Source organism: Festucalex cinctus, chromosome 16 (genome assembly GCF_051991245.1).
Source record: "Festucalex cinctus isolate MCC-2025b chromosome 16, RoL_Fcin_1.0, whole genome shotgun sequence".
Classification (NCBI taxonomy): domain Eukaryota; kingdom Metazoa; phylum Chordata; class Actinopteri; order Syngnathiformes; family Syngnathidae; genus Festucalex; species Festucalex cinctus.
The window spans coordinates 10,640,601-10,667,821 of NC_135426.1; the positions used below are offsets into that span (position 1 = coordinate 10,640,601).

The 27,221-nt window shown below is 40.9% G+C and overlaps 2 protein-coding genes across 3 annotated transcripts; one reads left to right on the top strand and one right to left on the bottom strand.

The window, feature by feature from the left end:
* LOC144004165 (hepatocyte growth factor-like) lies at positions 1 to 19,826 on the top strand. Of its 2 annotated transcripts, none has more exons than XM_077501175.1 (18): positions 1 to 217; positions 2,370 to 2,547; positions 2,640 to 2,752; positions 3,148 to 3,262; positions 7,190 to 7,332; positions 7,412 to 7,532; positions 7,608 to 7,726; positions 9,663 to 9,834; positions 9,999 to 10,132; positions 10,858 to 10,951; positions 12,061 to 12,200; positions 14,937 to 14,966; positions 15,050 to 15,182; positions 15,285 to 15,359; positions 16,277 to 16,414; positions 16,487 to 16,593; positions 16,679 to 16,812; positions 18,877 to 19,826. In XM_077501175.1, exons 1-18 carry the CDS (start codon positions 154 to 156, stop codon positions 19,051 to 19,053), a joined length of 2,187 nt encoding a protein of 728 aa, XP_077357301.1. In that variant the 5' UTR covers positions 1 to 153; the 3' UTR covers positions 19,054 to 19,826. The 2 variants fall into 2 exon arrangements, with proteins under 2 accessions (XP_077357301.1, XP_077357302.1); XM_077501176.1 differs by having other exon boundaries at positions 2,385 to 2,547.
* A 1,466-nt stretch (positions 19,827 to 21,292) lies between these two features.
* On the bottom strand, positions 21,293 to 25,198 carry pax4 (paired box 4). The gene is made up of 9 exons (XM_077498933.1): positions 25,165 to 25,198; positions 24,963 to 25,093; positions 23,879 to 24,094; positions 23,732 to 23,813; positions 22,791 to 22,901; positions 22,633 to 22,715; positions 22,515 to 22,563; positions 21,942 to 22,003; positions 21,293 to 21,298 (listed from the first exon to the last, which is right to left on the bottom strand). The coding sequence occupies exons 1-9, from the start codon at positions 25,196 to 25,198 to the stop codon at positions 21,293 to 21,295; spliced, it is 774 nt and encodes a 257-aa protein (XP_077355059.1).
* Positions 25,199 to 27,221: the final 2,023 nt, after the last annotated feature.

Below are 27,221 nucleotides of genomic sequence, written 5' to 3' on the forward strand. Positions count from 1 at the left end.
GTGAAGTGGGCGGGTTGAACCGAGGACGCGCGTGGACCTTACCAGCGAGTCTTTGGGCGGACGTCGGCCACATTGAAGCATCCCGAAGTGTGGCTGTCTGCCTGTGTCACTCAGCGCAACAAGCTGCCCACGCACATCCCGGTCAAGTCCAGCATGAAGACGCACGTTTGGATTTACCAGGCGCTGGTGTGCGCGCTGCTCAGCATGCTGGATGCAGGTAAGACGTGATGATGCCGAACCTTCGGCACTTCATGTTCGATTCCCCACGCGTGATTTTGTTCGTGCATGTGTCGGTATAATCCTTGAAAGTGTGTCGAAAGTATTAACTCTGCGGTTTTTCCAATGGCGTTCTGTCTTGACTGACGCACGAGTGGCGCATGAAGTTTAATGCGAATCTGAAAGAGAGAGCTGCTGTTTTTAGAGCATTTAATAAGTGTTTGGCACAAATATTAAATATTTGCTCTGTCTGTACAGTGAGCAAATTCAAGAGTCTCTCTTACTTAATCTTACCCCGTTATTTATCATTGGATGCTGCAGCCCGCATAGTTTTATTGCAGCACCAAAGTTTATAAAGCGTGAGGATACTGGCCTGTTCACTTAAATGCTTAAATGTGCTCCCTTAGGTGAAATCACTCTTCACTTTTAGACTGTCGAGTGCACACCAAAGCAACAGGTGGCGCTGTAACTTTTAACCAGAGTTGTTTTAGCCAATCAAAAACCTGAAGAAAGACATTTCTTGATAAGGTGCACTTTAAAAGGATGGGGAAATATTCTAGTTTATTAGTCTCTACCAAAATTAAAATATTTGCATCTGGATAATACGTAATAACAAAATTTGAATAATGTTTTTTTTTTTTTTTTTTTTTTTTAGCGGACAACATATTAGGAAAAAAAACATTCTGTACAGTATGTCACTATAGCTGCCCCTCATACTTAAAAGATTTATTACTCTCTTAAATCCCACTGGAATGGAATCATAATTAATATTATTTATAACAGCTGTATCTGCCCCACCATTTATTGGCCCCATCGCAGCCCACCCTCAACGATCCATGCGATGTGTCCGCAACCAAGTGCAGGTTAGGCCTTTGCCGAGTGTGAGGAAGAGCCTAAGTGAAATCTAATTGAGCGGCCTGGTAGACATGAGGGCTGCAACAACACTGTGATGAGTGCCAGATGTGCTGCGCTCGAGCAAGTCAAAAGAAAAAAAAAAAAAAAAAAACATTTCCAAGCGTCTTTGCTACCACCGCTCGGCTACCACCACTCGTGTCTCTTGTAAAGTAATACGAGTCAATGGCCAGTTCTGGACAAGGTGGAGCTTTATTTCCGCCCGCCCCTGGCAGGTGGAAATGAACGCGGGAGGATTTTGGACTTTAAATTATGGCAGTGTCCTCCTTGTGAACCCCCTCATCTGCACACGCTGTCTTTTGCGCCGCTTCTTTTCATGCGGTTCTTGCTGAAGAACTGTCAGCCGATGCCTTCGGAATGAAGCGAGAGCGATGGCAATGTTTCAATTTGCTTGTCACTTTTACGGCGTTTACTCGTGCCATGTCTCCTCGCAACATTTTACGAGGAAATACATCAGGCTAAGTACTATAATGGCCTCCAAATTGACTCCTTCTCACATTAACAAAGGATTTTGTTCCAAAAACGCTAAATTTTGTCAGAAATTGAAAGTGTTTTCTGAAAATTTTACGGTTTCCACACAAGTTTTGTTGTAACTTGAAAGCGCAAGGGTAAAACAAATGTATCATTTTCAAACACTGACCACTTTTTTACAAAATTGCAAACTTTTGCCCTAATTTGAAAGTGTTTTGGCCAAAAATGTTCAAACAGTTTTGCTGAAACTGGACTTTCAAGCAACAAGAAAGTATTTTGCTGCAAGAATGAAATTCTGCCATAATTTTGAAGTGTTATGGCAGAGTGTGTGCAAAGTATAAAAATTTGGAGTTGTAGCAATTGTGCAGTTTTGTATAAATAGCTACTAAAATTAAAATTTCGAAAAGTTGTGGTACCACTGCAACAAAATTCTAATAACATGCTAACATGCTAATCATGTTGAAAGTTACCAAAAAATGATGAATTTATTTTTACGAAATGCAGTTAAACATTTTTGTGTGTATGTGTGTGTAGTTTCTAAGAATATATCCCTAACAATTACAGTTTTAATCAAGTTAAACACAAATGACATAAAAATGTATGACTTTTTATGGGGATAGGGTTAGAAATCAGAATAATGCAAGGGCGGTTTGTTTTTTCAGTTTGCACAAGAATACATCATGCTGATTTTTGTGATTTTTCTCAAAGACAAAATGTCGATTTTAATTGTGATGGTACGTTTTTGAGTAAATTGTTACGCCAGCTTTCAGTTTTTCGCCCACCAGGTGAGTGTCGAAAGAGCCGACAGTCCTTGCAGCGCTACGAAAAGTCTGAAAACCACCTGCTGGTCTGCACCAAATGCCCGCAGTCACCCGTGGTGCGTAACAGCCCCTCGCAGGAGCACTGCGCCCGCAAGTGCAAGAAAGTCAAGAAGCACTTCAACTGCAGGTGACAGTCCGGCAGTTCTTGTTTTCATCATTTTGCTTTCTTTTTTTTTTTTTTAATCAGGCGTTGATCTGCTAACAACTTCCTGTGTGCAGGGCCTTCAACTTCCACAAACACAACAGGAAATGCCACTTGCTTCCCTTCGACCGGTTCAGCCACGGCGCGCAAAAGCAGGCCAGCGCCAACTTCACGCTGTACGAAAAGAAAGGTAAACAATTCAGCCTGTTCAACAAGACATTATTCACAAGTATTTGCATTTTGGGGAATGCGAGAGAAGTTGTAGAAGTCCATGTTTACACAACAAACGCGTCTGAAAAGAGCACTCGGCGGTGACGCGTAAACAAGCCCGTGAAGAATCTTTGTTTACAGTCATAGCGCCGTGCAGCCTGTGGAGTCTAGCACTTGAGAATTTGCAGAAAGTCCCCTTACCCGCTGCTCCGAGGACATTTACTGAACCCTAAGGGAGTTGTTTTGGGCATAAACAAAAAGCTCTGACTGACCAAATATGGACAATGCCAAAATATGATCAGAAAATCATCTGATTCAGAAGAATAATGTGATACAGATTGACACTTTCAAGTGCGCTTTCTCCACTCTGCTCAGATTACATAAGGGAGTGTATCTTGGGACCCAAGGACAACTACAGAGGGAGGAGGTCTTGGACCAAGTCGAACATAACGTGTCAAGCTTGGTCTGATAATAACATCAATGAACACACGTAAGTACTCCCTTTTTTTTTATACCTGTAAAATGTGGCAAAGTCACGGCGACATCCGTTCTTGCGGACCAACACAAAGAAGTTCTTAATATGTTTATCGTGGAACTTGAGTTCTCACCATCGGATGAAACTTGTATCCCTTTTACTGCCTTTTTTTTTTTTTGTCAAACTGTTGACAAGACTAATTCCCCAAAGCCACCTCAAGGTAGAGCCGTTCCATGCATCATATATGCTCCATTTTCCATCCCAGTCTGGATTTTTTTTCCCCTGTTGTTTTCAACTCCAAATTTAACTTGCTGAGTAAAGTATAAATATTCTCTTTTTTGTCTAATAAAAACTTGGAATTTCATGGCGATGTTCATATTAGATCTTAGATTCTAGAGCGCTAGCAGGCTAACGTTAACTCAGAGAAATTTTGGTGTGTCATTTACTGCCATTAATGGCTATAGATGTAAAAGATCCATTTGAGCTTTGCTTATAGAGTGATACTTGAAATCTCACCATGGGCAAAACTTTTGCTACCTTGGCTACCACAAGTTTGAGTATTTAAGTTTGTTTTGTCAAAGTATCCACAAAGCTATAAATGCTCCGTTTTCTGAACCGATTTAGACAAATTTTCCACCTTATTTCGACTGTCATCCCAAATCAGTCTGTGACGAACAGCAATCAATGTACCCAAAAGAGCATTTTTTTCTGTCTTACTATCTTAAAAACTTGGACACAACAAGCGCTAGCAGGCTAATGCTAATAGCATGGACCAGTCGATCTGTAATATCTTGGTTTAGCTTCTTTGCATGTTAATTTTAGTATAGTGGCGCAAAAAGAGATCTTGAGATCTCATTGTGGATCAAAAACTAGCTACCTCATTTCATTCATGGGGATTTTTTGGGAAATTTAACATCATCTTCATGGATCCTCTTCTTGTGTTTGTTTGTTTGTTTGTTTGTTTTTCAGCTCCTTAATAATTGGGGTCGCTTTCCCTCCTGGCATCTGATGTGTGCTTTATTTGTTTTGCGTTACAGATGGTTCAGTGCTAGCTTGTCATTAGTCATGCTTATTAGTCGCTTGCCGCAGGGAGAAAATAGCATTTAACGACATTTGTTAGTTGAACTCGCAAAGCCACAGGTTGCCATCAGTGAAATGTAAATTGTTGCTTAGTCAGTCAGATTATCATCAGACGCGGTCCCTCTAATTTTGACGGCATTTAGTGCCACAGAGTACGACTTAACCATCCACTATCTCGTCACGTCAAAGCTCTCGAACTACCATGTCCATGCTTGATCAGAGACAACGCCAAACAGGGGTGATTTCCCGCCATGTTTCCGAGCAGGAATGTCCACTGGACCTTGGGAATTGAACCGTGTAGTCTGAGGAAGTGCATGTTGACACCCTGCGCTACATAGAGGGTGAAATATTTCTGTGCGTGTTCAGAACTCTGCTCATAAGTCAGGAAATTCACATGGGTGCCAGGTGGTCAGCACCTAAAAATCACCCATACTCAATATATGTTACTGCCCTAAATCAGTCGTCTCACAAGGATAGAACTCATTCACTGCCAGTCATTATAGAAAATTTTTACATTTCCAATACTCACGTGATATTACATTCAATAATTATATATAAACCGAATCTACCAAATAACAGAATAGACTCCCTACTTTTTGTCCCGTCCCGTTCTTTTATAATTGACAGCAGAAAAATGTAGGTTTGCCAAAATACAGCCATTTCTCCCATGGACTCTGAAACTGTGTTTATTTCCTATAAAATGGGGCAATGATGTCATCTACCGGTGGTTGGGCATCAGTAAAGTTGTTTCCAAGTTTGATATTTACAGTGGAGCATGCTCAGATTCGGCCCCATTTAGCACCGCTCTAAAAAATACAATTGACAAGTATACTTGTCAAAGGCAGTGAATGAGTTAAATATGAGTCATGACAGCCAGTATTTTTTAAAAGAATTATCCTATATGATTGTATTTTGTTTTAGGTAGCATTAGCATCTTTTATTTAATTGCTTGCATTTTTCAGCGTTTAGCCCATATGACTTATTTTTAGTTCATGTAAGCTAAAAAACAAACAAACAAAAAAAATTAAAAAAAACGTGGCTTTGATTGTACTTAGCCGTTTCATTAATGCAGAAATGTTAGCCAAAACTTTACAGTTCTAAACTTTAAGAACAGTCAAATGTGAAAATGCATCTGCAATGCTCGGTTGTTTGTGCTTGCTATGACAAGCCTGCATTTCAAAACCAAATTCAATGTCAAGCAGCATTTTGTACGTTTACCAACCCACAAGGTATTTTACATTAGTCTCGCAAGGTAAACATGTTCACGTTTCAAAAATGTGTCAGAGCGGCGACAAACTAAAACCCATTCATCGATCTACTTCAATGTCATTCTCAGCTGTCATTTTCAAAGTCACAACTTGTTTTACTACTCAAGAGGTTTGACTTTATGGAGTACACCGTAACACAAGTCGTAAATATTAGCCGTAGTCTGTTCCACAAGTGTGCGCTGCTTTGGTCGTGCCTTTCCAATGGATTCAAAGTAAGAATGTGCGCATAGAGCAACATAGCGTATGCAGAATGTGAAGCGACTTTGGCAGCAAGATGAATTGAAGGAGTAACTGGCTAACATCTGTTAGCGCAACATCATTACAGCTAACTTGCGCTTAGTGCGGCAAGCTTTTATGGACTCTCACCACATGCAACCTGTTTTGTGTGGGGTACCGTGTATTACCTTGTAATACAATTTATTATATACTGGAGTATGACATAAATACATTGACATTATAAAGAGGTTTAACCCAAAGCAGATGTTTTGGGTTCTGGTGCTGCGTCGCTAAGCAGGGGTGAAATTTTAATGGCTTTTTTTTTTTTTTTTTTTTTAAGTTTGTCTCTCCTTGTTCTGGGTTGAATGATGTCGTGCGTTAGTGTCGGAGCTTTATGTAAGCCCCGGAGCATGAAAGGGGTGTGGGAGCAGGGTTAGACTAAAGTCCCCCAGGAGAAGAGTCGTCGCTGAGGGTAGAGTTTTCGGACAACCTGCTGACAGGCTGGAAAAACCCAGAGACCTTAGCTGTGTTTTTTGCATTCGAAGTTCTGGATCATCAAGATATGCCCCATTTCCCACACGCTGTCCATGTTAAATGGTGTTCCCCAAGCCTGGATCTGCGATAGGGGTCACGACGGCTGAGCAATCACTTGCCGTTCTGTGCCGGCAGTTGTTCCTGGTCCTGTTAAGATTTGTCACATATCCGGACAAGATGCATCCATGATAGTTTGGAGATCCGAACCCTAACCCCAATGAGATCCCGGCATGACACCCACGCCCGGTTGTTGCTCATGTACTTCCATCTACTCTCCTTTGACTGAAATGGAGATTACATTTAAGGGCATACGCAAATGCATCTCAAGGGGGTTGCGCCTGTTTCTGTCAGGCTCCTTCACACATGACGGCAAGGTGTATCCATGACTTAATTTGCATAAATAAAATGATAACGATATGCTGCCAGTAGGCCCGTTTCCCCACATCTCGACGTGACACCCAAGCCCGGTTCTTGTTCCTGCACTTTCACGGTGGCTTAACCATACTCAGTCGACAGAAGAGGGGGATTCCGTGAGGGTGGGTCACGGCAGGTGATCCATCACCATGCGGTGTCCCTTGTTCTGTCAGGCTCCTTCACACATGAAGGAGCAACTAAAAGGTAGTGTTCATTATGCCGAGGCGTATCAATGACTCATTTTGCATTCGATTGTGACAGGTTTTAATCGTGTAGCTGGGGCCTTCATGCAAATGGACTTTGGATTTGTTTTGCTAGGTAGCGAGAGCGGAACACCTTCGTGTATACACCGACCCAGCGGCTCCCTAAAATTTATTTTAGAAGCTGACAGTGCTCACAACTGCACATTGTGTCTCCTTCCCCTATGCAGGTTTTATCCTGATAGGTACCCAACGCAAGACTTGAGGGAGAACTTCTGCCGGAATCCCAACAACGACCCTGGTGGTCCGTGGTGCTATACCACCGATCCCAACGTGCGTGCCGAGGAGTGCGGCGTGCCGCAGTGTTCGGAGGGTAAGACGCGCCAAATGAAAAGTGATGCGGGCTTTTGTTTTACCCATAAATAAATGTGAGGTGCAAATGGTGTCGACAGACGTGTGCATGACGTGCAACGGTGAGGATTACCGGGGCAAAGTTGACCAAACTGAGAGCGGCAAGGAATGCCAGAGATGGGACTCCACCAGGCCCCATAAGCACACCTTCCAGCCCAAAAAGTCAGTCCACAAAGACAAAAAGTAGTCACAGTTGTTTTAGCCGTTTTTAAGTTCTGCCATCCATCTCCTGGTCAGGTACAGGGACAAAGGCTTGGCAGACAACTACTGTCGCAACCCGGACAATCGCCTTCGTCCGTGGTGCTACACCATGGATCCAAAGACTCCCTGGGAGTATTGCAACATAACCACGTGTGGTAAGGACTCTGCTCACTCCAAATCCTTTCCATGTTTTGTCGGCAGTTCATCTTGGCCAGTTTCAAGTCTACAAATAATTGCTGTTGGAAGCTATTGAGAGATCAGAGAGCACTAATGCAAATGGGCAGGCTATGGTTTTATCGTCTTGTGAATTAATGGCAACAGAAGGGATTCCTGATTCTCTGTGGTTTTGGTTGTTTAAGTGCAGTTATTGTTTGATGTTACCAGTCTTAAATTAATGTTGGCTTTGTTTTGTTTTTCTTGCGGTGTGTGGCGCACAATTGTTTTATTAGACAACTATTGTCAAGGGAACTGTTCAGAAGAGTAATCAAAGAATAGAACCACTTTGGTTTTTAATTTGTCTTTTTTTTTTAGTTATGAAATCGAGCTAGCAGGGCCATGTTAAAAAGTGGCTAATCATGGAGGGGTGGTACCTGTCTGTATTGAATACGGGTACATATATTAGGTATTGTTTTAGTTTAACCATGAGTCAGTTAGTTGGCTAGTTTAGTTAATTGGCCTTTTAATGACTTAGCTAGTATGATAGATAGCAGAAAATCAACCACACTACTTAATATTTCTTTTTTAACTCGTTATAGTTTCATAACTTCTGCTAATGTATAAGTTAGCTAGGTTGCTAGCTAGTGGGCTCATGTACAGACTGCCCAAACACTTATCCTTTTTGTTTGTTTGCTTGTTTGTTTGTTTGTTTGTTTGTTTGTTTGTTTGTTTGTTTTTATAGCACATTTTGAAGTTGTGTATTCAGGATATTTTGTTTACATTTGTTTTTATGAGACTTTTTTGTTTGTTTGTTTTTTGCCATTGTGGTTAATTTATCAATGATTAACATGGGAATCTTTGCAATAGCACCAACAAAAGCTTTTGAAATTTTATTTTGGCATTATGAACTGGTGTCACATTGACCTTCAAAAGCTCCCCTGGAGTCGTGGGAAGAGTCGCAACACAAAGCGTAAAAAGATTCCTCGGAATTAGTTTCAGTGAAAAATGCTCACACGCAGAATGTGAGCATCCTTCTATGTTTCTGTCCACATGCATTGACTTTATTGTGCGGCTAATGATTTACAGACAGGGTTGGGCGTTGTGTCCAGATGTGTGTATCCCTCAATGGCGGCCCTCGCACAGATAAAAACCACTGACCGGTGCTGCAGCCTGCCATGCGTTACATCAAGAATCTTTTTTTTTTTCTTCTCCCAAACACAACCTCGCCTCCTCCATCTTCTCCCATCTCATCTGTCAAAGGCTAAAGAAACACAGAGAGAAATCCAGGGGGAAGGATTCCACCTGAATATGTTTCGGATCATTTCGTTGTTAGTATGCTCTCAAAGAAGGGATTCCCACACTTGAAGATCTAAAATGTCCAATGTCGTAAATTTGACATTTATTTTCACAAAACAAAAACGTTGAACAGGAGCATTTCTTATGTGACATTAACAATTTAATGTGAAAAATGCATTTTTGGCCTCGCGATTGAAAATGATGATGAGGTTTTTCTATAGATGATGTGTGTGTTGAATTGTAAAAAAAAATATTTGTCACTTTTTGGCACTTGAATCTTCATTTAAAAGACCTTGTTATTGTGGATTCCCCTGTGAGGAATAATGCCTTGCTACTTAAATGATAACAGTGTCCATGCTGCGTTATACACAAATGCAACACTAATTGGCTATAGCATAAAATTCCCAAAATATAACAGTGAGAGAGAAGGAATTTGTGTAAGGTGTTGTTGCGGATGTCCCAGTGTGGAAGAATGTGAGGCGTCTGTCAGTGTTATGAATAAACAGCAAGCTTCCTATCAGAGCAGTGGGGGTGGTATGGCGGCTGTGCTACTGTTTTTGATCATCTGTCTCCAGGTTCAACATGGCACATTCTTGCAAGGATTAATATCTTCCTCCTCTTCTTTGGATTTTTTGTAAGAATCCGACTCCACTGAGGATCCACATGTCAACACGACGACGTGGTGCGTCCGGGGAAAAGGTAGAGAGTACCGTGGTACCATGAACGTAACTCCAGAGGGGGTGACGTGTCAGCGCTGGGACTCGCAGTTTCCCCACCGGCACTTGTTTCATCCAGACAACTTCAAATGCAAGTGAGTAATGCGCCTTTGTCTTCTGCTCCGACATCTTGGATTCAGCCAAGGATCTCTCTCTGGGGTCTCCTGACTGTTGCCATGCCAAATTTCTTTTTAAAGTTACTGTTTTTGTTTTTAAACAATAAACTGCTCTGGTTTGTGTTTGCTTGTGCGCCTCCCAGGGACCTGCGTGACAATTTCTGTCGCAACCCGGACGGGTCCGAGTACCCGTGGTGCTTCACCAGCGAGCCGAACCAGCGCCGAGCCAACTGCACGCACATTCCCAGGTGTGACGCCCCGGCCGCCAAGAAGACCGGTAAATCACTCTCAGACGTCAGAAAACCTCGTGCTCACACTTACAACATGTCAGCCACGCGCTGACATGTGCGGGGAATCCAGAAAATTTCACGTCTATGAACAGAAAATGTTTTTTTGTACCTGTCATTGAACAGAAAATAGAAATGCATATTGCTGGTTGACTTCCAAGTTGTTTGGGGGTTTTCTCCCATATTGTCTATAGCTATAACTCTTCACGTTATCACATAAGTGATCAAATAAAATAGTGAATCTTGTTCAAATGGATTATCCTGTTGATTATTCCATTAAATAATAATAATGTCCTTGATGGCATTACACTCTGTTCTGACAAGCAGTTTTAGGCTATAAATTAACTAAGATTGATACTTTGCTCCCTGTTAGTTAGTTCCACACCACCAAATTCCAGTTTTATTTCCCAGCATAAGAGTTGATTTTTCCCAGAAGGAATTAAGCAACACATTTTAGAGCTGGCTGTCACTTTCCATGTTTGTCTGCTTGCTGTTGAAGCTGACCACAGGTGCGCCAATTCCATTTGAATGTTTTATTGCCTTTGAGAACCCTCGGAGGGCTTTTAAAAATGATCGCAGACCCATCGTGAGTGAGCCCACACACTCACGCTCGCTGATTGCAATTAGGCATCATAGCAGAAGGCCCGATTGTTACCCCCCCCCCCCCCCCCCCCCCCCTGTACTTAAAATAACAAAGGCTCTTGTTCTTCTGTAGAGTGCTACAAGGACAATGGAGAGGCGTACCAGGGCACCTTAGCCGTCACTCGCTCGGGGATTCCTTGCGCCCACTGGTCCCTTCACATCAACAGGTAAGAAAAGTGGGTGTTATTGATGTTGAAAGGATGTTTCCAAAAATGTAAGCTAAGCAGTCAGCTGCGTGGTCATTTCAATCAGGGAAATACGCTCATGCTGTTGGTAATTTGTGAACCGAAATTTTATGCTACCAGCATTTGGCCGACTTACCATCCTTAGCCAGCTAATCTAACAAGGCTAGCCAGTTGCCCGAACATTTCTGTAAATCTATTACTTATTTCGGAGCCAACATAAGCGGCAAAACACTGGGAATGTTTCCTCGAGAGAGGGGGGAACATTCTTTACCGCTAACTGATGAGTGTTTGTTGAGAAGCGGACAAGCCCCACTTTTTGTCCATGTGAAAATCCCTTTCATATGAATGGAGCTAAGCCGTGAAAACAAACAGGCCAAAAAAAAAAAAATCAGGGGTTCCACAGGGGTCACTACCAAGCCCAATTACTGTATGACTCCTGATGCTTCCAGGTCGGGATATCTTAATTTACAGGAATTTTAAAAGGCAAAATGGTGCGGGGAAGATGGACATGTTCCAGAGCAGACCCCTGACCTGCGGGAAGTGCTTGGCGTGGGGAGCAGATCAAAGCCAATCAGCTCCCCTCGCCAGCCAGTCTAGCCCAGCTTGAGGTGAGGGGGTCGTCCCGGGAAGGAAAAACACCGCGGCTTGTTTAACATTCTCCTGGGAAAGGAAATTATCTTCACCTCTTGACAAATTGCCGCGCTTCCGTGAGCGTGCTTGTGTGTGTTGGTCCCATCCAGTAATGGCTTTTCAGGGATCGGCGAGAACGGGGCTCGCGCGCTCCTTGGATGGGAATTCCTCCAAGTGCGCGCGCGGCGTGGAGGACGTGGCTCCTGGCCGTCTGAGAGTGCATACTTTCAAAGTCCCATGAGAGCTGTTGGCCAAACGCACAGTTTCCTTCTACGGGTGCACTGCAGTCGTTGAATGCGACTTTCGTGCCCCGCGGTGGCCGCTCAGCGTGCATTGTGTGGGTGTGTGTGTGTGTGGGGTGTGTGTGTGTGTGTGTGTGTGTGTGTGTGTGTGTGTTGTGATATCCACTGTTTGCCAAATAACAAACGGAACGTGAGCATCTATATTTGTGTGTTTTACAGCGGGGATTCTCACTCTACACTATCCCATGTAGGGCTGGACAAGAACTACTGCCGGAACCCGGACCGGGACAAACATGGCCCCTGGTGCTACACTGACCCGAACACTCGCCTGGCTTGGGACTACTGCAAACTGAAGCAATGTGAGTGGATGACACGCACATCCATATTTGTTTTGTTGTTAATTGGCCGTCAATCACGTTGCAGCAAAGAACAATCACCCCCATTTTAAAATATGCAGCTCCACTGAACTCCATAATAGATGTTGTGATTTTTAGAGTTTTATATGTAATTTTTTCCTCCTTTTAGACTAAAACAATGTTAAACATGTTATTTGTTTCGGCTGAAGGAAAAATTAAAGCGTGATCCAATCCTTTTGAAATCAACAGCCAAGCAATGTACGCGCATGCTGTTCGCTAGCTAGCTAAAATGCTATGTCGCTAATGTGTTGCCTAGTTGTTGTCATTAGCCAGCTAAGCTAACCAGGCTAGCAAGGCGCCCCTGGTTGCAAAGTGTTGTATGGTTTCCGTTAGGGGTGTTAAAAAAAATCGATTCGGCAATATATCGCGATACTACAGCACGCAATTCTCGAATCGATTCAATAGGCAGCCGAATCGATTTTTAACATCCTTTTTTTGATGGAAAAATATTCAACAAAATGTCTAACTTTCACACTTTAAGCATGGAACAGTGTTATATTAATGGAACATTAAGCCTTAATATTTTAATGCTGTTCAAACATGAAAAAGGTTACAAACCGTTTGTTAAATACAGTGGCTCACAGTTATAAGATTGAAGTTTCAGATCAATAAATACCTAACTTCATACAAATCTTACAGTGTACATGTACAAGGTTACTGAATGGTATAGTCTAAATTTGAGTTAAAAAAAAAATCGCAATAATCGACTTGTAAATTCATATCGGGATTAATTGGTATTGAATCGAATCGTGACCTATGAATTGTGATACGGATCGAATCGTCAGGTAATTCACACCCCTAGTTTCCGTGCTACCCAGCCGTCTTAGCCCGCATTCTCTTCTTCTTTGTTGACGGTCGACTTGCTCTGCAATCTGTAACTTTTGGCGTCCATCTGGATTTGTTTTGCATTATTTTCCTTGTCACTCTGACATGGCGCATGACTGCAACCTTCACAGGCACGCCAGCTTTCGTGTCAGCTTGGAGAGCTTGACCTCCCTAGCAACAGTAGCTAAGGGAAAGGTCAGTGATGTCATTGGGCCCGATTATTACGGACGATCCTTCGTGGGAACTCTCCGGCAAACCTTTCAAGGGACGGCTTTACATTTTGGGGCACAAAATACAAATCCGCAGTTTTGGCCTCGGTGCCAAGCGTTTGATCTGTGCTTGATCAGCACGCCGGGTCACAAAAAGCACACAAGGCCTCTGTTGCTGGGATTGCGTCGGGAATGTGAGGAATGTGTGAAAAATAAGGTGCAAGCAGGTGTCGGGTGCCTTTTGACACCTTTCTAGCACCTGGCTCATTACTGGAGAAAGCAGATACGGATAGCTGATAGTGTTAACAAGTAGCATCTTGTGCTAAGAGGCTTTGATTGGAAAAGCGGAAGTTCTTCTCGTGTGCGCGATGTGTAAAGCTCTGCCAGCCTCCCGATGTTTACAGTCCGCTGGCCAAGTACACTGTACACCCCGCACACTGCCAAGAATGTGAACAATGTAGCGCGCAGCACTGCTGCGTGTCAGTCTCACTGTCTGAGTTCACACCTCCGAGCAGCCCATGTGCTATATAACAGGAATAATTAACCATTTTCCTATTATCCCTGCCGTGGCATGTTTAACGGGTCTTAAAGTACATTTTCCTATCAGTCAGAGTGTCAATCGTGAAGCTATTGTTGTGGCTACCTCCTGACGAAAGTGGAATAGCAACCTGCAAAGGGCACAATCATTCATGCCCGACTGGTTTGCTGCCAAAATGAGCCGCTGGATAGGTCAATTGTGACGGGCAAGTAAAATAAGTGTGTTGGTCACATGAAATTTGATCTGTCTAACAAGATTATGTTGCTGAAGCAATGGAAGCAGCAACCTCACAAAGAAATTTTTTTTACTGTTCTCTGCTTAAACTGGTTGCTGTAAAAATCAAACACAAAAGTTAATGATAACAGGAAACTTAATGCAGGAGTATTATGAACAAAAGGAAATTACCTAATCTATTGTGAGTTTGCACACGGTAAAAATAATGCAATAATTGGTTTGCTGTCTTAACGAGGTTGCTGTAGAATTTGTCAAACAAATCTAAAACGGACGATGAATGCTTTTCCATTTTGAACCAAAACAAATGTAAATTTTGATACGGGGAAATGAAAAGAACGACTTATTCATTGCCTGAACGGGTTGCTGCAGAAGTAGGGAAACAAATGTAAAGATTCTTGCAGGTCCGTTTTGGACCAAAAGATGACTTAGACTTAACGGGCTAGAAGACAATTATGTATGTAAGGTAAATAGTAAGATATGAATACATGGGGAAAAAAAGACAATTTATAGTTATTATCAATATAATAAAATACAGACAAGTTATGAATATATGAATGCAATGAATAAAATAAATAAGTAATCAATTAAATTATTTAAAATATAAAGTAACAAGTAATTTTTGTTTTTTTTGCAGCAGATGCAATTTTTTGCCTTTTCAAATGAAAACATAATTTTTAAAAATGTGGTAAGTGAACAAAGGTATCAGAGCCTTTGTTGAATGTGTTGAATGTTTTATTTGACCAGATGTGACTTTTTTGCCCTTCAAGCTGTTGTTTACCAGAACAAACACTCACAATCACATAATTTGTTGCTCATTCAAAATATGTGTTCTCTCAAAATTCAATGTGTAAGTCCAAAATTTTCTTTGTTCAGGTGATTCGGCGACATCCACGCCTCCAAACGGTGAGTGCTCGTACCCACTTGACTGACTGGCTTGACGACGCACGTTCACGTTGTGATGTGGACTCTCATCTCGCGACATGCAGCGACGCAAGCGCCGCCCTCTCCGTCCCCGACCGTCCCCAAGATCTCCTGCTTCGTCCACATCACCACACGCATCGTCGGGGGCCGCCAAGTGCGAGGAGCAGATGGCAGCTGGGTTGTCAGCATCCAGAGAGAGTAAGAAATGCTCTTGTTTTGTTTTTCTCGATCTGTTTATTTTGGACACCCCACAAAGAGCAACAAAGGATGATGTTGATGGTTTTATTGTTGTTGGTCCAGAAAGATCCATCTGTGTGGAGGTTCTTTGGTCAGAGAAGATTGGGTGCTGACAGACCAGCAATGCTTCACATCCTGGTATCGACTTTGAACTGTTTTAATATATCATGTTTATTAAACTTTAATGCAGGCCCGACTTGTATGCTGCTCATATGGGCTGTTGTGAATATGGGAAGAATGACATGGGGGGGGGGTGTAACTTGAAGCAGCAAGAAAGTATGCAATGGAATCACTACTCTGCATTACATATAAAACGCTCGTTGAATCACACATTTGGACAGTCACTTGTTGCCCGGCACATTTCGAAATTGCATTTTGATGCTTGATTTGGGTAGCTTAAAAAATAAATAAATAAATAAAAAATACCGGTATTAATATTTAATAGATATTTTGGATTGATTTACTAATACTCATAATGTACCTAAGTGATTACATTAATGTGCTATAGTGTATTGTTTTTTTTAATTTATTTGATTTTTTTATTTATTTATTTTTTATTATTTATTTTTTATTTGCAATCATTTATAGTATTATTAAGGGACTTATTGCATTTTTGATTTATTTGATTTAATTAGCTTTATTGTTTGAAATAATTTTGTTGTTGTGTCATTTTAATTGAATTTATAATATTGTTTATGAGTTGATGTTAATCATCAAATTAAAATAATGTATTTTATTTCTCATTATTTTAATTAATTGATATACTAAGTAAATTAAGTTATTTCATACTATTAATTGATTAAATATACTTATTGTATTTACTTGTTTAATTTGAGTAATTAATGTTATACATTGATTTAGTTTTTCTTTTCATGTCATGGATTTTATTGAATGTATTGAACTGTTTAATAAAAACTTGGTTTGGAAGATGGATGGATGGATGGATGGATGGATGGATGGATGGACGGACGGACGGACGGACGGACGGGCGGACTTTTGTTATGTTGGTCTTCTGTCTGCCGTGAACGCGACATATTTTTTTGTCTTTTTCCCAGCGTTCCAGACCTGAGAGAGTACAGCGTGCAGGTGGGCCTACGCCACCTCAACGAGTCGTCGCGTCACCCCAGACTCAGAATTTCTCGCCTTATCTGCGGCCCGGAGGGGTCCAACCTGGTCATGCTGAAACTGGCCGAGTGAGTTGGCAACATTCCTCCAACTGAGCGCCGTTAGCTCCATTTACCATCCGTGATTGATGCGCGTTACAGCCCCGCGCCCGTGTCCGAGGGCGCCGCCACCATCCATCTTCCCGTCAAAGAATGCCGCATCGCCGAGGGCACCCACTGCACCATGTACGGATGGGGCGAAACCAAAGGTAGCTAGCTTGTTTTTTGTTTTGCTTGCACTGGCATTGATCAAACAAAATCCCTCCTGACAATTGTTGTGCTTCGTGCACACAGATCGGGAGCGGGCCCAGGCGCTCAACGCTGTCACCATGCCGATGGTGGACGATGACAAGTGTTCCCGGATCAAGGGCGACGCCGGAGACAGCAGGATATGTGCTGGGGGCAAGAGAGGAGAAGGCGTGTGCGAAGTAAGGGAGTTCTATTTCATCCCTATTGACCTCCAGAGTCAAAGCAGTGAATTCTCGCTTTGCGCATGCACAGCTTGAGTTATGCATCGAAGTTCCACTCTCACCGCAGGTTCATTTCCCACGTAATCACCTCACTGCAAAACGATAGTTGTAACTTTTGTTTTGACTAGCTTGTTGCTAGGAAGATTTCGAAGAGCACTCATAAGTCACTCAAATTCATACTAAGCAATAGGGGTGTAAAAAAAAAAAAAATCGATTTGGCGATATATCGCGATACTACATCGCGCGATTCTCGAATCGATTCAATAATCGGCAGAATTTTTTTTTTTTTTTTTTTTTTTTTTTTTTTTTTTTTAGGATTCACACCTTGAGCATGGAAGAATGTTATATGAACGGAACATTAAGCCTTAATATTTTATTTTAATGCTGTTCAAACATGAAACAGATTACAACCTCTATAAGTCTGAAATTTCAGATAAATAAATAATACATTTTCATATAAATCTTACATTTTCTAAATTTGAATGAAAAAAATCGCAACAATCGACTTATAAATTCGTATCGGGATTAATCGGTATCGAATCGAATCGTGACCTGTGAATCGTGATACGAATCGAATCGTCAGGTACTAGGCAATTCACACCCCTACTAAGCAATATTTATATAATGCTCCAAAAACAGAAGGGACATTTATTTTGCTTGGGTTAACAGCCAGCCAACATTGCGCTCTCATTCGTTGGCACCCACGTCACTCACCAAGCGAGACTCCACCTTTAAAGCCATACACACTCACTCCCGGTGGATAAAAATCGTACTTGCACATCACATTCATCATCACATCTGATTAATGGATGGCGTAGTCGGCCCATTAATTCCAGATATACTCAAAAGCATAGTCAATATTCATCGCACAGTTACTTGGTCACTTGTTACTAGGCAGATTTCATAGAGCACACACGCTCAACTGTATATTAAAATAGCAAGGGCTCACATATTTAAATGCATTCATATTGATATGGAATCAATACTATGTTTTAAATATAAATGCAACATTTGTACCACTTGTTACTAGGCAGATTTATTACAGTCTACAGAGTGTATTCAAATGCATTCTTTTTTTATTTCGCTGTATTGAATCTAAAATGTGTTTCCAGCTCAAATTTGCCTGGTTGCTTGTTGCCAGGCAAATTACATGTTCAACACAATTACAAGAAAAACACATGCTAGTCCATAGTAACAAGGATTATTACATACTGGAAGGATTTGGGTGCATTAGACACAGTTAAATCCCTACTCTGTCTTAAAGGGATACTTGACTCATTGAGCAATTTTCAGCAGTGAAAAGTTAATATTTTGTCCGTAATGAATTTGATAACTTCATTATTTTTCATGTCCAATTAATGCCTTTAAAAAGTCATTTTTCTACTTGCTGTCGAAGACGATAATGATGATGATGATGATGATGATGATGGTGATCATGCTGTGCTGAGGAAGTAGGTAACGACCAATCATGGTTCACCTGTTTTGTGGGGTTGGTCAGGAAACTGAGCCATGATTGGTCTTTATGTATTTCCTCAGCACAGGTTATGTCATCATCAGTCGACAGCAAGTAGAAAAAAATACTTTAAAGGTATTAATTTGACATGAAAAATAATGAAGGTAGCACATTAATTACAGATCAAATAGGAACTTATTACGACTGAAAATGGCTCAATGAGTCAAGCATCTCTTTCAATATATAACAGTTTCTCATCAGCCACTTGTGACCAGGAAGATTTCTTATTATTTATTATTTTGGTAATTCAAAGTTATGCAGTTAGCACATTGAAATTTGCACTTTGTATTATAAAAAAAAATCATTTTTCTTCACATATTTTCCCGGCTGCGTGTTCCTTCGCAGATTTTGAAGATCACAGTTGGACAGATGCATCATAATCTGATTATTTATAGTATTGATCATCTAATTCATACTTTGAATCACAACTCTGTATGAAATATGAAAAAAGGGATCAATGATTGTCACTCTGAGCTGATCCTGATGCAGATTTTCTTCCCTTTTGCCAGAAAGACAACGGCGGTCCGCTGGTGTGCCAGGAGCGGGAGCGTCGAGTGGTTGTGGGCGTGAGCATCCAGCGCACCAAGTGCGCGTCGTCACGGCCGGCGCTCTTCGTCAACGTGGCGTTCTACTCGCAGTGGATTTACAAAGTCTTCAAGCTTTACCCGAGCCCCGACACGAACTGACCGACCAGGTTTTGGGGGAATCATGTTTTTTCAGGGAAAAAAAAAAAAATCGGCGACTACCAAATGGATTGTCCACTATGCAAATGAAGATTGTGTGACTAATAATACGCTCCTGGAATTTACTTGAATACTCCGATGGCTGCCCGTGGAGTAGCTTTGGCGGGCAATTGGATGCTGCTTTCACGCTCCGAGGCCTCGTGCTAATGCTTGTTGCATGAGCGAGCGAGCGAGCGAGCGAGCGGCCCCGGCCAAGGCAAACACGCCTGCGCTTTGTGGAGGGAAGCGCCGTGGCCCCTGGTGGACCGTGCGCGCTCACTCGGATATTTTTCTTCTTCACGCAAAGTGAAGCATTCTGTACATAGCGGGACGGATTTTAGGATGCAATTTTATGGGTCTCATAGATCCCACTTCCCTTCCCATCTCTTCCTTCTCGCCGCTAATGATGTTTGAGATATTTAAAAGAGAGAGCTAGTTTGGCTGTATTTATTGTCGAGCGCGGTCCAAATGGTTTTGGGATTCATTAAGACCAGATGAGCACAAAAAAGGAATCCAGAGCTTGATAGTTTGCTGGCTAAATGAAGACATTTTTGGCTGGTGTCAGTTCGATGATTATTCATCTTTTTTTTTTCTTTTTTTTTTAAACACACATTTGGACTAAAGTATTTGCTTGACATCATCTGGAAGAGAAGAAGTAAGTCTAATTATTCATGTCATGGAACATTTGATGTAATTGAGTTTTAACATGTAATCTATATAAAAAGGAATTCAGAACATTGAAGTTAATATTTTTGGATGTGAAACTCAAAGAATATTTGGCCATTTTTTTGCTTTTTTTTTTTTTTTTTTTTTTTTTTTTTTAAAGCACATTAACACATTCCAATATAAGACCAATATACTGACAACCAAACATTCCCCCCAAAAGAATTGGCAAAAAAAAAAAAAAGAAATGTTGCTGATTTTTCTTTCTGTTGTAAACTTCAATATTCAAGGACAAAAACAGTCAAATGCTCTGCCTGCAATAACATTTCTTTGTTGTAAACATAAAGGGACCAAAAAAGCAGTTATTTATTCATTATATATATTTTTTAATTAATGGGGTGGTTAATTGGTGTGTGAAATGATATTCTGCCAAAAATTTAAAAAAAAAAATAATAATTTACAAGTTCCTCAACTGACTGTTGCTCAATCCAAATATGAAAAACATTTTTCTTCTTGTGCGTGTATATTTTTTTACTAACTCTTATTTAATTGACTAACACTGTACATAGGCCAGTGTAAATATTTGTAAATATCACATGTTAATATTTTTGAACTTCACAGCAACTGGCTGAATCTATTTTTATAACGTCTATCAAAGCTGCTATTTTTGGCCCGATGACTTTTTGGTTTTGTGTTGTTTTGTTCCGCTCTATTATTCCCATTGTAATGATAATAATAATAATAATAATAATAATGATAATGATAATAATAATAATAATAATAATAATAATAATAAAAGTGCCACTGCAGTGAAACACAATTACCTTGTTTGCATGATTTATGAAATGACGTTATCCGCGTCATCTTGCAAAATGATGCACAGCGGCTATACTACGTAATCTTCATATTTCTTCTGTTTTGTAGAAGAAAATGGAATTAGTCCAAGAAGTGTAGACTATGCAATTGGATTTCAGGTTCATACTTTTGTCTCTCTTCTTTTGTATGACTTTAAGTAGATCAAAAATTGTCACAGATCATCTCCTTAGCGCTAGCATGTGGACATGTCATTTACGTCTGCGTATGATCCGTGGCGTTATGATTGGCGCCTGCCGTCTTTCTGGATGTTAAACGCGCTGTTTACATGCTGCCGGGCGCATCCGCCGTCATCCACTCGTGCTTTATTACCATCACTTATGTCAATAAAACGTAATCCATAAAGAAAAAAAAAAACAGTGGTTGCTTCTCTGTGATCATTAAGAAGTCAGGACATAAAATCAACAACACATTTTTATTTCAATCTTTGAAAAATCATTGAGGCAGATAAGTTTAATGTGTGTTCTTCCTGCAGGTGGCGCTCCAGGCCAAGTGCAGGCCTTATCTTGTGCATTGTGATGACAGTGGTTCACCGTGAAAGAGGTGAAGTTGAAGTCCGCTCTGGTGTTGCGTGTCCTTTGACAACCACCTTTGACAACAGATTTCCAAAACAAAGATTGGAGGTTAGTTGCATGGCATAGACATTTACAATACAAGGAGGAGTACGTTAATGCTAGCACACAATGGCAAACAAAGGCATACAAAGGAAAACGGGTAGCACATATATGTGGTGGTATTATAATGCGTGGAGCAATGAATATTTGAACACAAAGGGCTCACAAATGATAAAATACCAACAATTACAGGCATGAATTATTTATCCTCTGAGTAGTTGTAAAACTCTTCTTTGTTTGTATCTGCATGACTGTATTATACTGCCCCAGATGGCCAAGTTGCACACCCCAGAAGCAAACAAGTGTTTAATATCTTACATTCTATTTATGTTAGAAAGTATAAAATTGTAGCGTATGATTTACCATTTTATAAACACATTACATTTTTTATTATCATTTGTTCGGGGGTTAATTGATTTTACTTTAGACTACAGCCTCCTAAAAATCATTGGTCAGTTCCAGTTGATTTTGATTATGAAACAACTTTAAAAAAAAAAAAAAAAAGTCTACAATTTTGATTGACTATTTAATGCATATTAAGATGGTTCTTAATTATTTCCAGGTGTTGTAAAAAGTTTGAGAGTCCCTGCTCTATTCTATGACTGACATTATTAGACCAGCTTCTACAAGTTTTGGGCAATATAAAAACCCAACCCCTACTAGCTTCAATCCCACTTGAGTGCTAGAGTGAATTTGCCAAACCTGCATGCGTAAGCACAGGGCAACATCCGATATGTGCTGTCGTATGATGGTCCTGCCGTCATCTGCCGGCGTAAGAAACAGTGTGAACATCTCCAAACAAATAAACAAAGCAATCTGTTTTTTGTTTGTTTTTGTTCAAAACAACCCAATTTTGGGGTTGTTTTGTGGGTTATTCATTTTGACCCAACTCGTTTAATGAATAAATCCAAAAGGTCTGGTTATATTTGGATTATTTTGAGCCAACTGGTTTTAACGTGCATACTGATTAGTTTAAGCTACCAACCAATTGGTTAGCGGCTTGTAAATAAAGTTGTTCCTAAGTGTGTTGCATGAAATTGAGCTCAACTTCAGCACACACCACAAACTGCCCTCGATCCAATCTTCAACCCAATCTGGTCAGTCAAAATAATGAACCCAACCAATCTGCTACGCAACGAGTGGCTTCGGATAACAAAGCAGCATTTTTACCTGTGGAATTTGAATCCTTCCTTGTACTTTTGGATGTACGGCAGCTGGGAAGGACAAAATACTTGAGTGTCCCCAACAAATTCCACTGATTGTCAACAAACTTACTTTGTTGGGCTTCCCTCCTCCACTTGGCCCGTCTGTTTGAAAACCACACCTTTTAGTTGGAGACACAAGAAGTTCAGGTGTGACTTAGCGCCTTGACTGGAAAATTTTCTTCTCATACCTTGATGGTGTCCTGGGAAAGTCGGATCTGGGCTGAGAGTTTCTCTCGGGTGTACACGTCGGCATACTGGCTGTGGGAAAACTCTGCAGTGCAATCAGTTTGCAAGGTTGAAGAAACTCTTTCATTTTGTCTTGAATTGTTTTGAAATTAATCGTCACCTTCTTCCAGGACTTTACTCTGCTCTGGAGTGAAGGTGGTCCGGATTCTTTGGTGGGCAACTTTGGGATTGGTCGCACTGGATACTTCCTCTGTGGTGGTGTAAAAACCTGCTCAAAAATGAGGTAAACACCCGTCAGTTGTGGACATTTGTGAGTAATCTACACCCCTGGAATGGGGTAAAATTTGCTGTTGTTGTCTGCTATGTTTGGGATAGTATGGGATGGATAACGATAAAAATTAATGACTATTCTAAATAATGTATATGATTGATGCGTTATAGTAATGGGTCGATGGGGACGGGTCTCGAATAAGCTTCGGCTTCTACCTGTCAGCCCTTCTTTCGGATGTCAATGTTGCAAATGATGTGATGTGATTGATGTAAACTGTAATGTGTCCGAAAGGAAAAAATGAATAAACTAAACTAAACTAAACTAAAATTTACTGTAATTGCCTGTTGCTGCCACAAAATGATAGCAAAGCTACTTTTGTTTGAATAAAACTCCACATGTTTATGTTCTTTGTGGTAACAGGTTATTACAGTTGGTGAAAACTAGCAAAAAATGATAAATAAAAGTGTAAACTATCATCTTACATTTATAAAACTATCTAAAACTAACTATAGTTATCGCGAAAATGTCCATTGTCAATTCTGTTTGTTCATACAGAAGCCGGAAGGTCAAACAATCGTTTGAGAAATATGATTAACTTTATTACACAATACTCATTTACCCTATTTTTTGTAATCTTTCACTCACTCAATAAAATTCTCCATATATTAAAACCAAAACTCACTAAAACTAATGAAAACTAAACTAAAACGAAGCATTGTCAAGAAATGTAATGAACAAACCTGCTCTAAAAACTAATTAAAATTTACCTGAATAAAAAAACAGAAGTCAAAATGAAATAAATAGTCATTTTAATTGTTCTGGCAACTTACTGTGTTCAACCCTACAGTGTTCGTGGCTCCATAGACCTTGCTCCAAGGGGATCCTCCTTAAAATCCGGTTTATGGACGACACCTTGCGAACCACAAAGAATCTTAAAAAGTCATTGAAGACGACAAATGAAAATTGCCGTGACTTACGCTGGGCACTGCGGAGGCCTTGCAGCTCCTGGCGTCCAGCAGACTCTTCCTGATCTCCCAGGCGAAAATGGACGGATTGTCCCGCTTGTGCCGGACGATGGCGGCGACGACGGCGGGCGTGAGGAGGCGCGGGCGGCTCCCGCCGATCGTCTTGGGTTGGACCAGGCCGGTGAGTCGGTAGCGGCTCAGGATCTTGCTCACGCAGCCTGTGGACACCTAGAAAAAATGTGAGAATCCCATTTTCTGCAAAAGAAATCTAAGTGGTGCCTTGAGATACAAGCAGAGTTATTATGGTTTGGGAATTTTTTAGTTATTTCGTTTTGTTTTGTTTTTTAAATTTAGTTATTATTAATTAGTTTTCAGGGTGGTTCTGATAGTTTTTAATACTTATTATTAATATATGCTTAGTTTTAGTTAGTTTCAGTGTTAGTTTTAGTTTTAACAAGAAATGTGTATTACTTGTACGTAATATTTAACTGAAACGCCATAGCAGCGACGTCATTTGAAGTTTTTCTATTGGCTGCTGCTCGATGACGTCACTTCTGTTAATAGCAAAATAAATCTACTTAAAAATCACATTTAAAATCATCCCGAGAGGCTCATGCATGAAATTAATTACCAAAGACTAAAACGAAGGACATTTTTCCTATAATCATAGTTAGTTTTAGTTACTTTTGTAAACATAAAATGTAGTTTCAGTTAGTTTTTTGTTTTTTTTAAAGCATTTTCATTTTGTTAACGAAATTGTTTTGTGAATTTTAGTTTTAGTTTTGTCGTCAGTGTTAGTGAACTAATATAACCTTTGATACAAATAACTTTGGATTTTGGTATGCGCACCAGAAGGAGCAGCACCATTTGATTGAAGCATAAAATGTTGACATTCTATTTCATGTCATGACAGAAATTTGGCAAAGTTGTACTTTGATCATTAACTAATTAACTAATTAACTGATCATTAACTAGTGAACTAATCGTGGCCAGATGTTGTGAGGTTCTCTGCCACCGTTTAGTGCAGCCTCTGTCCAAATTTTCCCCCCAAAAATGATTCTTAAGTCAAGGCATGACTGTGTTTTACTCCAAATACCCGCAGGATTCTGGAGATCTGGCTTGGTCGCACCCCCTCCGAGGCCAGCTCCACCATTTTCTTCCTTTTGGAGTCCGGGAGAGGTCTGCCGTTGAGGAACATCCCACCCAGTTGATTGAGACTCCCGCCTGCTGTTAAAAACAAACAAACAAACAAACATCAACTTCCTTGAAAGATCACCCTGTCAAAAAATGTAGCAGACCTTGATTTGCTTGCTCAAAATGTGTCCCGCACATCCTGGTTGGAGGCGCAGCTGACTTCTGGCGCTCATGATGCCTCCTCAGCTCATTTATAGCTTGGCGTGTGCATGACGTGGGGAGCACCTGAAATGTCAATATTGGCTATTTCAATCTGGAAGGGAGGCCTCCATATTAAATTAGATGCTCACGAGTGGGGTTCAAATAACCACAAATGTCAACTTTTTTTTTTTTCTTTTCATGTCCTTAAGGATGTGAAGTGCAAGAAACATGGCAGTCGGCGTATTAAAATATACTTGTATTCAACATGACAAGTGCAAATTCCCATCAGTGCTTTTCAAAATAAGCCAAAAATACACATTTTTACCATTCCAAATGTTACATTTTAATTTGGCCCATGAGTTAATAGGACATAAAATGCACAAATAGTGCAGTACTGCTTATGTTGCTTCCATTTATTTGGGGCAACATGCAAATGCACAAAAAATGGATCCAAATCAACTTTTGCTGAGCACAATGAGTCTAAATCAGTGCACTTGAGAAACAAGAATAGCTTTTTTTATTTTTCTTTCATGTTAGCTTACAAACTGTGCTCAGGTTTAATTTGACAAAATAAGTATTTTTACTGACAAAAACAAAAACAAAACTCTTAAGAATTGTTTTTCCAATTCATTTTTAATGGGTGACATTGTGCAATATCCATATGTGCCTTAAATAAATAAATACAAATGTTGACTAAGAGTTTTATTCTGCCCATTGTCAAAAAAAAAAAGATATGATAAATAAGAACTATGCCGTGTGGCTACTGAATGGCTTGAGTTGAATGCGCAATTGACGCCTTCACGCCCCTTGGAAAAATAAATTTTGATCCATACAATTTTGCTCCATGTATGATGGTGGAGGACATATGCCAAGGTTTCAACGTTATCGACTGTCATTGTCCTTTCGGGGGTGATTGGTCACATGACCCTCGATCGCATCCGTTTCCCACGTGCTGCGTTCAAGTGTGTGATGATGCAGAAGAAGAAACAAGCAGCAGCAGGAGGAGGATTTCCATAAAGCAAACATTTGGAAATGTGGCCCAAGGACAAGTGCCATATGGTAAAGTGCTTACCGTCTCGGAGTTATTACATTTTCCCTGCGAACGTCAACAAATCGACCGAGCCGAGGAGGGCCAACGCGCAAGCTGGGCACCTCACTCGTGGGGGGCCCAAAATCACCTCACAGATGTTCCACACGCTGCCCGCTAGATAAAATGTGCTGTAAATGTGCCCAAGGGAAATATTTGACGAGCAAATATTAGTCCATGCATGCGTGCGCGCTGCGTACTGTGCGGGGGGGCAGAAAAGAAAACATGCGGTGCACGGTGACGAGACTTTGAGAGGCCTTGTTTGGTGACTAATTGAATATCATGAGTCGGGTCCACACAGGTGGAAGTGCGTGATGAAAAAAAGAAAGAGCCATATGGCGCAAATTACACATTAACCACCTGTGAGTGGACACACGCATACACACTCCCTCCGTGTGTGTGCGCGGAATGAATTCGAGCCGGTTTGGATCTCCTTGCCAACCAGCGCACCTCCAATCGGGTCAGCCATTTCTTTGATTACACGCTGTCATTGATTTATTAACTTATATTGCGCGGCGTATGCGCGCGCTAAATTCCACCAACGCGCTGCTGGTTGATGAGGAAAGCCGCGCCTTACATGTGCGTAAAACTTCAACCAGGCTCGGATTGCTCGACTTGGAGGGGCTCCACTTTGCCCTCAAAACGGAAGACCTTCAAATGACGCACGCAGCGTGCTTGTTTGAAGTGTTTTACACGTGAACCCGCGTGGTTTCTGCCACGGAAGCGACGAGAAGTGAGTCAAAATCGTCCGCGTAAAGGCGAGGAAAAGCACGCCGATGCGCGCCTGTACCTATACTGTGCGTAAAAGGAGAACACGCCTCCTTTTTTACGTCAAAATAAACATATTTATTCAATATATACACGGTTTTAGTCATGTTTTGTGCTCATGCCAATCTAGTTTGAGATTTAATGTTGTGGGGGGGAAGATAACTT